At 41.2% G+C, this 13486-nt stretch overlaps 1 protein-coding gene across 2 annotated transcripts in view; it reads left to right on the top strand.

Moving 5' to 3' along the window:
• EMCN (endomucin) overlaps positions 1–13486 on the top strand; it is a 56700-nt gene that overhangs the window by 8975 nt on the left and 34239 nt on the right. Inside the window, exons 2-4 of one of the 2 annotated variants that reach the window (XM_009327036.1) lie at positions 9445–9504; positions 12150–12245; positions 12658–12771. In XM_009327036.1, coding sequence (XP_009325311.1) covers positions 9445–9504; positions 12150–12245; positions 12658–12771 — 270 coding nt within the window. Of the gene's footprint in view, positions 1–9444; positions 9505–12143; positions 12246–12657; positions 12772–13486 lie in introns of both variants that reach the window. The other variant, XM_009327038.1, reaches the window with a different exon arrangement.

The following is a 13486-nucleotide window of genomic DNA, read 5'->3' as shown; positions in this document are numbered from 1 at the left end:
ATTTTAAGGAAAAAGCATTGTAAGCATTACCCGGAGAAGGAGGTAGCTTTCCCTCTGCTTTCTGGGTGGGGGTGACTTACACCAACGCTCCTGTTCTTTCCTGTTGCAGGGGAAGGGGCTCTCCTTTCTTTTTCTTGTTCTACTCAGCAATGCACAATATGTAAAAAGCTCTTTCTTTATAAAACTGCACCCATTAAAGACATTTTCAAATTGATTTAGCATGACTAACGAGAAGGGTAGCGGTTTGGTTTTGATACTATAAAATAACCCTTAGTAACTCCTACCTTTTATCTTACACATGGACAGACAAATATATCACCATCAAAGGGTGACAATCTGGTGGTTTAAATAGCTTTAAAGGGTTTAATTAAAACCTATTAAATAGGTTTAACAGGTTTAAATAAAGAGACGCGCAGAGTTTGGAGCCTTTGTCCAAGGCAGGCTGGAGTGCTGATGAGCATGCTGAGCACATTTATTATTTTATGGAGTGCAAACAATGTGCTCATCCCTCTGTAGTACACAGTAATAAAGATATCCGCCAAGCTTCAGGTAGGAGCAGAAAGTGCTCTGACAAATCTTGTGATTAAAAACCCTTGATAAGGAGTCTGCATTTCTTCTGAGTCAATAAAAGAAACCATGAAACTGGCTGGTAAATGCCCAGATTTCTATGTCCACACGTGCAGAGAGGCAAAGCATGCTGTGCTTGGGTTGTTTCAGATGCTCAGTAAAACACGGGGGCACTTGTCCAACCCTTCTCATTACTGTTTTTGTTGAGGGGGAGCTCTCAACAACCCCATGTTAGCTGAGGCTGGTCCTTGGCAGCTGCTTTTTCAGTATTTCTCTGTGTGGTGGCTCCCTGTGCAGGAGCTGTTTGCTGGGTGCTTTGAGCAGGCTTTGTGGAAACAGCGCTATTTGCTTGGGGAATTAGGAATTCCCAGCAGCTCTCTGCTAGGGCTTGGTGTTGGGTCATGCTAGCCACACACCTGGGCGAGCAGGAGGAGCACTGGGGCAGTGCTGGCACTAAATCTGTGTTTCCTGCCTTCTGCCCGTTCCCTGCTGGAGAAATTGTGGCGGGTCCCTCCCTTTCCTTCCTCTCCTCAGCTCTTGCTGCCGGGTGCCTCCAGCCCACCCGGTTTGCATTTCCTCTGCAAAGCCCAAGTCCCACATTGCCCCAGTTGCTGCTGCCGTTCCCAGGCCATGCAGGAGCAGCCCTGTCACTATCTCCCTTTCCAGCTATGGGGCTTTGCATTTATGCTTTCCCTTCCCTAATGTCTTCCTCTCTCTCCTGTTTTCAGGTGCTTTTGCTTTCTGCAGGGAGGGCGCTATGCCCTTCTGGCCCAGGAGCTTCTCCTTCCTGCCTTGGTGTCTTCCCCCATGCTCCTGCCCATGTTTCTTCCCAGTCTTTTGTAGCAGGTCATCTCTGTCCTGTGACACCAGCCTGCAAACCAGGACTAGGAGCTACAATGGAGAAGCAGAAAGTTGAACTTAAATGTAAGATCTCAACATGTAGGATTCGTACAGTATGTTTTTGGTTTGTTGTTGAAGAGAGGTGTGACTGAAAGGAAGGTAACAGCTTGGCAAACGGGAGGTGGTTTCCCACCTCCCTAGGCAACGGGAGTCACAGGCTTCCAGCTGGTTGGCATCAGGCAGCAAAGAACGTGGTCTCTCTCCCTATTATGGGTTTTAGCATTGCCTGTAGTATCTGACTACATCTCACAGGGGTTCACCTTAAACGTGACCAGTGTAACTTTGTTCAGGGTCCACGTAGTCCTTCCAGTCGCTGTTGTAAGATATTCACAACAGAGAAAATCCTGAGGAGGAAAATGGCTTATATTGCAGAAGGCTGTGTCAAGAACGTTTGCAGAAGTGCAAAAGCATTGTGAGACCAGGCTGGAAAAACACTTTGCAATTTTGACTCGTGATGATATTGCAGTGGCGGTGATTCAGCATGGGACCGTTGTTAGGAATGCAGATTTCCTTTCACCAAGTGCTATCACAGCACGAATAGTTGTGTGCAGATACTATTACAAACACATCTGAATGTACGTGTGTGGCATGCCGTGCCTTGCGTATTGCTTTAGCACACTGAAGAAATATGAAGACATGAAGGTTGTGTATTTTCTTTGAGTTTGCTTCAAATTCATGAAGTTTGCAAATGGCTTTGTTTAATTTAACATCCTTTACTACACACTGTTATCAGCTCCAGCTGTTCACTGGATTACATCAGAACCTTGATTCCCACTTAAAATCTGGCTCATATGACTATAGAGGAAAAATCTAAAGTTTGAGTCCTTAAGGATTAAATGTACTAGAAAGAGTATTACTTTTCTCAAATTCTTTTAGAACACAATATCTGCAGGTTTTTAATATTTTATCATTTTTTTTAAATTCTTGAATGCTTAATTCATAGATTTAATTCAGAGATCTTGGAGGTTTTGAATAGAAGAAAGGAATTGATGGTTTTGAACAATACTGTTAAAAGTGCACTTAAGCCTCTTCTAACGGTACATCCCAAATGGAAGTTTTTGTGATCTGGAAGCATGTATGCTTCCTCTAAGATTTTTTGCAGTGCTTGCTGGTTTTCTAAATAATTTGCATAGTATGGGTTAGTCATTTTTAGCCAACCAGCGACTAACCTATGATGACAATTCAACACTATTGATTTTTGGGAAGTTCCATGTCATGATTTCAGTTTTAACAAAATACTCCAGATGAAATTGAAAGTACTACAGGGACAACTGTTCTTAAGATTTATTGAAACACTGGAGTAAACCCCTCTGCTCTTAGAAACATGCCTGTCTTGAACCTGCAGATTTCCTGGCAATGCATTTCTCTTGGTATTAGGTAGCTCTTATTTGTGCAATTAGAATGTGGGGGAAAAAAAGGCTGTATCTAGTGGAAATAAAATAAGCTGCAGAAATGCAGAGGGAGGACTGAAATAACAGCAGTTATCTAAAATTAATCCCATTCCTTGCTCTGAAATTACAGCTTTTGGCGGTATTTTCAGAGGGTTGATTCTGCACTGAACACATGCTCCAGACAAAGCAAAATATTGAGAAAGCTGAGATCGGTTGCAAATGCAAATGTTGCAGCTTGTATCCATATTATTATTCTGGAAGATCCAAATGATAAAAACTGTAGATGCAATTGAGATCTTGACCTGCAAGTCTCTCTGTTTCTTGCATAACTCCATTAATGCTAGAGTGTGGTGCCATTGTGCGTTGCAGTTTGTAGTCCTCTAGAAAATAAGAACATACTGTTACTCCTCTTTTATCAATTGGAAAATGGGACACAGGGAGTGTCTACATGGCAAAATACATAGGCATACGCAAGCTGATCTAAATGAGGCAGATTAAGTACCAGAAGATCCATCTAAACTAATTAAACTGTATTGTTCTACATAGACATACCAGGGAGGATGGAGTAATCTCTACTCCGCAGTCGTAGCCATTTATCTTATTTGTGATGATATAGCCAGGAGAGCTGTAAACCAGCAAGCTCACACACTATTTATGGTAGCACAGTATTGCAGTGTGGATGCCACAGACATGCAGGAAGTTGGGTAGCTCCTTTGAGAACTGGCCAGCACCGTATCATTACAAACCAGCCATAAACATTGGTGGCAGCTACTTTAAAGCTACTTTATATGTGTCTTGGCAGAATATTATCCTGAAGCTGTGCAGGAAACTGAGCCTGGGTTTCCTAAACACTGCTTATAGCACTCTGCCTTCTCCCCCTTAGCTAGAGGTGCAACCTGGGCCTCCACAAAACTTTACTGAGGAGGAAAGCCGAAAAGCACCTAAATGCTAAACCTCACCAGGTAGAAGGCCCATGTAGAAGGCCTATTTCTACATCAGGAATTAAACCTTAAGTTTAATCCCTAAATTAATGTATTCAGGTGCACTTGAGTTCTGTTTGGAGGGCTTGAGTAGGGTTTGAGCAGTGTCCAAAACTTGTTTTTCTCTCCGCACATGGAAGCGGTGTTTGTACAATGACTAGTTGATGGGAGATGAACTACTCATCTAGGCAAAACATATTTTTTTTTCTTTGGAGGATGTAGGCCTCTTTACACAAAAATGGATTATGAAAGAAGAAAAATTTATCTCAAGGTTTAGGGCAGAAGGTCATGAACCAGGAAAGAAAGATGGGTGAGGAGTAATAACAGAAAGAAGAGAAGTGCGAGAACTACACTGGGCCTGGGGAAAGATCAGATAAGAGAATGAAGAGATGAAGCAGCAATAAATGAAAATGAAAGAGAAAACATAATAGACAACAGAGCTCCAAGGTAAGAGTAAACAGGTTGTATACATTGTCAGGCAGCAGCTATTTACTGGGAACTCTGAGAATATCAGCACCAGCTTTTCTCACAAGGACAGCTATAACTTTCTCCAGAAAGGACAAAATGTCAGAAGGAGTGTACAGTCTTCCCACAGATACTGCTGGAGCAGCTGTTACAGGAGGCTCTATCATGGTCGTGGGGGCTGGCAGAATTATCATTTGCTCCCTGGAAAAAGGTCACTATTTATTTCTGATGGTGTGTTTCCATCAGAAAACACTGTTTTCCTGACAGAAAGCAGGAAAGCAACTTCGACTTCTCCATGACTTGTGCATAATTGCAAAAGCCCAGGGTCACACAAACAAACATAATATAACATAATATACAATAAAAAAATGTAACAAGTCCACCTGTAGATTCTGCTTTATAGCCTTGAAGCAGGGAATTAACATGTACAGGTTTCCTCAGGACACCTCTTTGGTAATTGCTCCCAGCTATAGCCTTTTGGATATTGGTCTGGTTTTTGAGTGGGAATATCTTACATCCTCATCAGGAAGACAGTTAAAACACTAGCTTCTGGCTGTTATGCCATCAGCTTGACACAGGCACTGAAAAACCTGCAAAGTTTCTAGTCCAAATTTCTCTTGTCCATTACCTCCAGTTTCATCCTCAGGAGATGTAATGAGAAGTTTATTCCGTTGTCTTTGTTGCAGCCCCTCACCTACTTGAGTGCTGCTATCATGCCTTCTATTAATCTTTCCATTTCTGGGCTAAACAAATGGAATTTTTGCAGTCCTTCCTGAGAGGTCATTTTTTTCTAGACTCCTGATGATTTTTATGGTTCTCCAGTAAGCCCCGCTCCAGGCATCCACAACCATCTCAACACCCTTCTGAAGCTGGACCAAGTACTTCAGCTGTGGCCTCACTAGTGCTCATCTGAATGGAGGGATTTTAATATGAACATATGCTCCTGTCTACCTAGTGCAAGGTCAGGTGAAAAAATATCAAACAGGCCATTTCACTCACTATTTCTGTAGAGGTAGTGACTTTTCCATAAAAATAATTTCTTTTCAAAATCAGATATTGAAGCCAAAACAGACAGCATTTAAATTCAGTAATTCGTGTAATGAATATGATCAATATATATTTTGAACAATCTATTTGTCTTTAAAAATGTTTTTGTTTTGACTTTTTGGCATTCACTTTTGTATGAGCTATTTCATGTGGTGTTTTGAACTTAGTGGTTTGTGGCCTGCAGTATCCTGTAGTACATAAACAGAACTACTGATGTAATATCACGCAGTCATTTCTGCTTTTTTTCTGTCTTGATTATAGCAATGACAGGCACCTAATTAATACAAGGTCAAAACCCGCTTATCTTAGTCTTCCCAGTGTGAAGGTAAAAATAATGAGTGAGAGAGAGGGAATAAATGATAAGAGCTCCAAGCTCAGACCTTGAAGACTGAAGCCTACATCAAAAGCTGCAGTTTGAGGACAACTGTGGCTGTTGGTCAGCCCTGGCTGAATTCAGGGACTCCCTCTGAATTTTAAAAAAGAAAGTAAGTTCAGTGTTTCAGTTTGTTCATTTCGAAATCATGTCTGAAAACCAGATACAAATGATTTCACCATTGCTTTAATTTTACAACAAATGTACCATTTAAATCCAAGCCAGAAAGAACAATAAAGGGAAATTCTGTGAACCTGGAAGAAAAAAAAAAACAACAACCAAACAGTTTCTCTTTTTTAATTTTGGCCTTGTGGCCATGGGTCAAATGTTTTTTGAGCTCTTCTTAATTCCTTCTTATTTTTCCCTGCCACCCTTATTGTCTTACTGTCTCTGGGCCTTCCTGCCCTTCCTCTCTCATCTTCTTCCTGTCCTGTTATCTTTCTCTCAGTTCTGATTTCTTCTCACCTTGTTACCTACTTTTAGACATGTTTTTTTTCTTTTTGGATCTTACCACCACCACCATCATCCCTTTATTCAGCTCAGTGTCACATCTGAACACCTTTTAGCTCTGCGCGTGTTCTCCAGACACAAGGGTGCTACATCACAGGTCACCTACATGCTTTTGGCTGAGTTTATTGCCAGGAAGCACAGCAAATGGGAGAGGTTTGTGTGTGGGAGCAGTTGAAAAAAAAAAAAAAAAAAAAAAAAAAAAAAAAAAAATAATTTTGGCCATGGGTCAAATGTTTTTTGAGCTCTTCTTAATTCCTTCTTATTTTTCCCTGCCACCCTTATTGTCTTACTGTCTCTGGGCCTTCCTGCCCTTCCTCTCTCATCTTCTTCCTGTCCTGTTATCTTTCTCTCAGTTCTGATTTCTTCTCACCTTGTTATCTACTTTTAGACATGTTTTTTTTCTTTTTGGATCTTACCACCACCACCATCATCCCTTTATTCAGCTCAGTGTCACATCTGAACACCTTTTAGCTCTGCGCGTGTTCTCCAGACACAAGGGTGCTACATCACAGGTCACCTACATGCTTTTGGCTGAGTTTATTGCCAGGAAGCACAGCAAATGGGAGAGGTTTGTGTGTGGGAGCAGTTGCCAAGTAGATTTTGGCTATTCCCACATGAGAGTACATCGAGGTGCTCTCGTATCAAAGGGATCACTGCATCTAAATTTGCCAAAACCATGCAATTTTAACTCAATTGGTTGTCTGTCATCTGAGGCTGCAGCCAACCTGACATGAGCAGAAAAATTAATCTTTCTGTCTCTCACTTTGTCTAGCAACAGTCTCTAATGGGCCAAAGTTCTTTTCTCAATCACTTTTGATCCCTGGCTTTTATGCCTCATAGGATTCTCCTTAGTCACAACTTAACATTGCAGATAAAAGCGTAATAAGCCGCCAGTTCTATCGCTTCTTTTAATCAATCAGTTCCCCCCAAAATCCTGGCTAGTGTTAAGCATTTTTGCATGTTGCTTTCAACTTGTTTTTAAAGTATACTTAATTATCCACCATTTTAAGAAAACAATTAATTCATAAAACTCTACTTTATTCTACTCTCCTAATCAAATTTACCTTACTTTATCTCTAGCCTGTGATAAAATCAGCAAATTGTGAATCATAACAAAACTGTGACTTAAATTCTCAATTTTTTTAGTTTTGAGGAAATCTTGGCCTGTCAACATAATTATTAAATGGAATGCCTTTAAAGGATGAATAATCTAAGTATTGCAATGGGCTTTCCACAAAGTCATGCTGAGTTTAGGGAAGAGTTAGGGAATGAGCTAACTGGCCATCTAGTGCATTTAGCTGGTGTTACAGACACGGTAGTTACTGAGAGATGTTATAACAAACCATATGAAATGTAGGCACTGTTGAAAAAACATTCTGTTTTAGTGCTGTGGCCTCATGGCGTGGGGATTTACAGGAGTTTTGTCAGCAGCTCGTAATGAGAATGAAGACATGGAAAAATGCTTGTTGTTTAGGGAAACAAGATTGCTTTTTGGTCTATTGGGATAAAATTTGTTTTCAAAGTACTTGAAGAGTGGGTTATGAAGCATTATTCTGACTGGGTAACTAAATGGCAGGAAAAACAGTATTTTAAATGCACTGGGCAAAGGGCTGTGCATAGCCTGACTGTATTCATGTGTCCTGGGGAGTAGGGCTGGGGCAGCAGCAGGCCCATGGGGAACTGATTTAATTTGATATGGGATATACCCATATCAAACTGGGCTAGCACGTGCTGTGACAAGGCATTGTGAAGGCAGCAGCATACCTAGAAGAGATGCCCAAAAGAGTGGGGCTCACTAGGAAGGGACAACAACCCAGCTGAGGCCCATTAGAAATGCGCAGGTGCCAAGAGGGCCGATAACACCTTACACTGCTTGAAGAGGAGTTGTAAGGGCTCATCTGACTAGGCCTTAATATGTGCCTGCAGAGTTCCTGCAGTTGTATTTTTTTTTTTTTCCAGGTTAGATCTGTGACTCTGGCAGGCCTCGGGTGGTGCTCGTGAAATGTTAATCAGAGCACAGCACGCTGAGCAAAGGGAACAAAGCTGACTGTTCTGCCCTGTAGCCAAAAAAAGAGAGAATGCCAGCAGATGAATGGAGTCACACAAGAATAGTGACGTGCTGTCCTGACTCAGTTTTGCGATGTCTATGTTACAGCATGCTAATGCAGCATGACAGGATGTCACGCTCCAAACCTGAAAGCGCTGGGGGATTAGTCTGTGCCATTTTGCTCTCCCATTCAGTTGCAGAGCTGATCTCTTCCCCCCCAAATATACCCATCCTTGTCTCACAGTGGTGTAAAATGGTTGTGAAATACCACTGTTTCTGACTCAGTGTAGTTTTTTCATCCCCTTCATCACCCCTTAACTTCTTTTAGTAGAAAAATATGGTCACCCCAGAAATAAGACTGAAAATCTTATTTGAATCCAAAACTCTAGTTGAGTTATGCTGTTACTACTTTTCAGCACAGCCAGAAGAGAGAGAAATTATTTTGCTTCTCATTAGGTGGGGGGATTTTTTGGCCGGTTTGTTTGTTTTGTAATATTGGAGACTTTCACCTACTAACTTGACCTAGGATTTTTAAGACTGGTGTCATTTACTGCAGTAAACTCCCAACAGCTGGAGCACTGCCTTGAGGGAAGTGGGGAGTCAGTCATTACTCAACTTGTTGCTTTCCGAGCCATGTTCTGTGAATTCTCCTCTTCCCCTCACATATAGGGATCAGGGTGATGCTGAAAACCCCTCCTGAAGTGCTTGTACTAGCCAGAGAGCTAGTACACTTTTGTTCCTCCAAGGCAGGAGAATGGGTGCTTACTCCTGCGGCCAGTTATTTAGTTAATCCTCCACCCTGAACACCCAGAGCAACTGTGGCTGTAGTCAAGGAGAGGTGGAGCTAGCAAAAAGCCTTTAATTGCTCCAGGTTTTTTTCCAAACTGGAGACACTAATACCTGTTGGAAAACAACCCGCAGTCCAAGGGTCGAGGCCGTAGCAGATGCTCCCCATTACAGCAGTGAAGGTAGAGCTAAGAGATTTAGGATACAGCTTGAAAAGTTTGCTAGCAGAGTTGTATAATTTGGTTGCTTCTGCTAATAGGCTTCTGAACTTGATTTTCCAGGAAGGTCCTTGCTGCTTTCTGCCTTATATGTCTATGTAGCACTAAATAGATCTGGAAGGTGGCTGAAGTAATATGATTCTTTCTGTGTTTATTTCAGAAGATGGTATTCCAATCAGTAACATCAGTGCAACCGTTTCTGCATCAACATCAAAACCCGGTAAGAGTTCAAATTCACTGTTATCTGGTATTCTGAAGCTCCCATTGCCTTTTTAGCTTTCAGCTTTTCCAACTTCTAGGAGAAATTAGGTGAATCATTTCACATAAGGTGATTGTAGAGCAATGTATTTCCCTGGGCCTCTTATAAAAAGCCTGTTGAGAAGAAAGGATTGAGGGATCTTAGTAAGGAGAGGGTTAATTTGAGCAGGCTGCATTTTTTTGTTTCAGGTGAAAAAGGCTGAAATTCTCTGAGTTCCTATGCTCTCAAGGAGTGGTTCAAGTGTGATCAGATATTAAAAAATTAGCTAAGACTTATAGTTCAAGAGGTCATCAGATTGAGAATAATTTGGGAAACAGCACCAGTTGAGGGATCGGGCAGCAGGGAGTAGCTGGTTTGATGGGTGTAGAGTGACGGAAGAGGACATGGACTTTAATAGTAAAGAATTACACAATATATGCCAATGTTGGGCCTCAATTAATAGGAAAGAATACATGTGCATAAAGCTGTCATTTGCAAAAATGCTGTTGGTAACTTCTTGAAACTATTGATGTCAAGATTCACTTTTGGGGGGTGGCACCAGTGGTCTCAGTTTCAAAAGCTGCGTTCTCTCTCTCCTTTGTTTGTGATTGTTTTTACTAGATCAAACTTAAAGTCTTAAAACTATGAAGACTTAACACACAGAATATCTGCTTCATATGGTAAAAGTCTGTGATTCTGGTTTACATCTTCAACTGACACATTCAGTTCTATTTATTTTGTAGCTTTGTAATTATGAAAAACCAATATTGACCATATTTCATTCATGTGAGCTAAATATCAACTCCTCTATTAGTTTGAATATTGAAGACTGCTGCATTTAATAAGTGATGAGAAAAGAAAACTTGGACACAGGATTATGTTTTTTGATGACTAGAGATATTAATGAGTCTGTTTTGGAGCTGAAAGCCCTGAGATGATAATGATGTATACACTTGAAATGCTAGTAAGGGAGGTGAATAAGATGCAGCCAGGTAAAGTATGCATATGTTATGTTTATTACAGCAGAAGAATTAGTCCCTTTCAAATTGTGTTGCAGTTCTTTTATGTTTCAAAAACCCTGAAGTTCACGTCTGTTTCAAAGGCATTTAATAAAGGCCCAACACCTCACAGTGAATGAGCTCTTCAAATGTTTCACCGAAATTTCTCTTGCAGATTTTTGTCACAGAAGGGAAAGCGGTATTGTTGTTTATGCCTATGAAAAAAGCATCAGAAGATTATGCCTATGAGATTAAAGCACTTTGTGGGTGTGGAGCAAACTCCCAAGGAGGTCCATTCTTTGAGGCAGTGCTATTCTAGGTGAACAGCCAGGAAACTGAGAGGAGGAAGAGAGTATAAGTTATACTTTAAAAGTTCTGGTGTGAACATTGCATTTAGAAGTTTTCAAGTCATATGAGGGAAAATGACATGTCATGTCATGATTTGTTCCTATTCTATCATGTTTCCCATCCATGAAAAGTGCTAGAAGTGGTAGTAGGATACATGTTGGGTTGTTGTCAGGGATTGAAATGAGCCTCTGTGGCTGACAGTAGCACTTTCTGTTTGTATTAGATTACAGAATTGAAAACTGGGCTCTTAAAATGATTAGTTATGGGGTTTTTAGCCCAGATCCCTTGGCAGCAATTTGGCCAATCTGTTCCCTTGAGCATGTGCCAGGGGCACACAGGACCTGCAGTATGCCATTCATGCACAGCAAGGCACGCCGATTTAAACCTTGCTATTGCCTTAGTGATGTTTGGGCAGCTCTGCTCCCCTCTTTCTGTACCAGCAGCAGCTGGAAGTGATCCCTGCTGCCCAAGGGAGCCCTTTCTGCTTCCCTCGGCCTCCAAGTCTCACCCCTCTGGAGAAGAGAACTACCAGGAGCCACCTTACAAAGGGCACCAAGTTCACCCTGGGGAATATCACTTATTCATCTCATCCAAGATGTCCTAAGCTTTGCTTGCGCACCTCAGAGGAAGGCCTGCTGGGTTCTCTTTTTTCCCCAGAAATCTGGGTGTGGAGGAAGAGGGTCTGGGAAAGCTAGCCAGAGAGGAAGACTCAACCGGGGCTCAAGGTGGACAGCAGAAAGACACGGAAAAAACTGCACAAAGACTATTAGAGTCTCTTCCCCTTCAGTTCTTTACCTGTAATATATAAGCTGTGTTCCTGTGTGTCACTTGCACTTCTTTCTGGGGAGTTTACATCCCTCCTCCTATTAAACAGGTATGCAGCAAAGTGCTAGTCAGCAGTCCAGTCCGGCAGCACAGTGAACCCATCCATCCATCCAGGCTCCTTTCCCCTCACCTCTGCCCTTGGCAGTCGTGCCAAGCACCTCTGTATAATTCCCAAAGAGCATACGCCTCTTCCTTAGGGGATGGACGGAAGCTACAGCTGCTAACTTTCAGTGGGCAACTTGTGGATTGTCCACAGGCCAAACCTTTCCTCTGATACCAACCATATGCAATTTGAATCCTCTTTAAAAATGTGTGGGTAACAAAGCTCTGTAAGGGCCAGACTTTAAACAGAAATTCACTGCCTTTATGAGAGAAGGCGGCTAGAGGTATGTGATGTTTATTTATGCATGATAAAATAAATCAATAAAGATATGAATGCCTTTCTTGCAGTAACAGAAGCTGTGAATGCATCAACATCACAAGCAACAACATTGCAAACGTCAGTGCTGACAACAACTGCAATCAGGGCTACAAATGAATCCATCACAAGCAGTAAGTGAAAGTTTCTTTATGCTAATTGTTAATGCTGTTCCAGTGGTCGTTCAGGAAATTAAGCAGCAGTGCCTCTTGGCTTGGGAATTTGTTTTACAGATAGCGAACTCTGGTGAAATCTTACAGGTGTGCGCAGGAGCTTCCTCCTGGTCAGGCTCAACACAGCTCCAAGCCAGACCTTGTACCTGCGTTATCGCAGGCTTGTTATCAGTGGGATGACCCACCTATGGGACAGGGAGTGGCTTTCTGTGCAGGGAACGGAGTCCTGTCCTTGTTGATCTTCAATTTAAGTGAAATATTCTTTTGATAATTTAAAACTAGGCTGCAAGCAGGGCAATAGGTGTGTTTTGTGTGTGTGCATATGTGAGTATACAAAATTGAGGAAGTAATTTGAATGTCATTCCTTTATTAGACTCCACGCTTTCTTCACCTAATACTACACAACAAATAACACAAGGTACAACACCACAACCACCAATAAAAGTGACCACTACAGGAGCAGATAAAACCGCCAGCACAACAAACAGTAAGTGATAATTTCATTGAGAGATTTCTGATTTATTCTATGCTACATTTCTGTAAAACAGTGTGGAGCAATAAAAGGAGGTCAAAAAGACTAGTTTGGGTTATGCATTTGGAGGTTTGGGGAAGCAGAGCTATTCATCCTGCCATATTACATATCTTTAATGAATCTTGCTCTAGAATCTTACACAAAGAATATTATACCTTTAATTTGTGGTGGAGGTCATCTGAAGCCATTACACAGGATTTGAATCTCCCTGCAATTGGGAGAGATGTATTTGGAAGGGTTTTCATTTTTTATTTTCTTCTATGTTTTTTTTTTTTAATAAGTGTTTCATCAAAAATAAATGATTCTGTGTGATCAGAGTGGTGTTAGAACAGCCCCCTTTGTTTTTTATTTTTGTATATGTTACAATGCTACATTTAATTATGTTCTATATTATTATGAGTCACAGTACTGAAAGCAGAGAGATGGTATTAATTACCCTGCATCAATCTTAGGAAATACTTTTGTTGCCCATAAATCTTCAGAATAACATGTATGTTGGCCCAGTGCATCAGATTGGATTCTAGAAAAAGAAAATTTAAAAAAAAATCCCACATATCCAGCAAGTAGTTGAATTAATTTAAACAAGTATAATAACATCCAAAAAGAGCTCAGGAAACTTAAGATGAAATTCAGTCTCCCTTTTTTTCTATGAACTACACAGTAAATTTTT

The sequence above is a fragment of the Pygoscelis adeliae genome, unplaced genomic scaffold (genome assembly GCF_000699105.1).
Source record: "Pygoscelis adeliae isolate BGI_AS28 unplaced genomic scaffold, ASM69910v1 Scaffold87, whole genome shotgun sequence".
Lineage (NCBI taxonomy): Eukaryota > Metazoa > Chordata > Aves > Sphenisciformes > Spheniscidae > Pygoscelis > Pygoscelis adeliae.
This window is presented reverse-complemented; position numbering and strand designations above follow the sequence as displayed.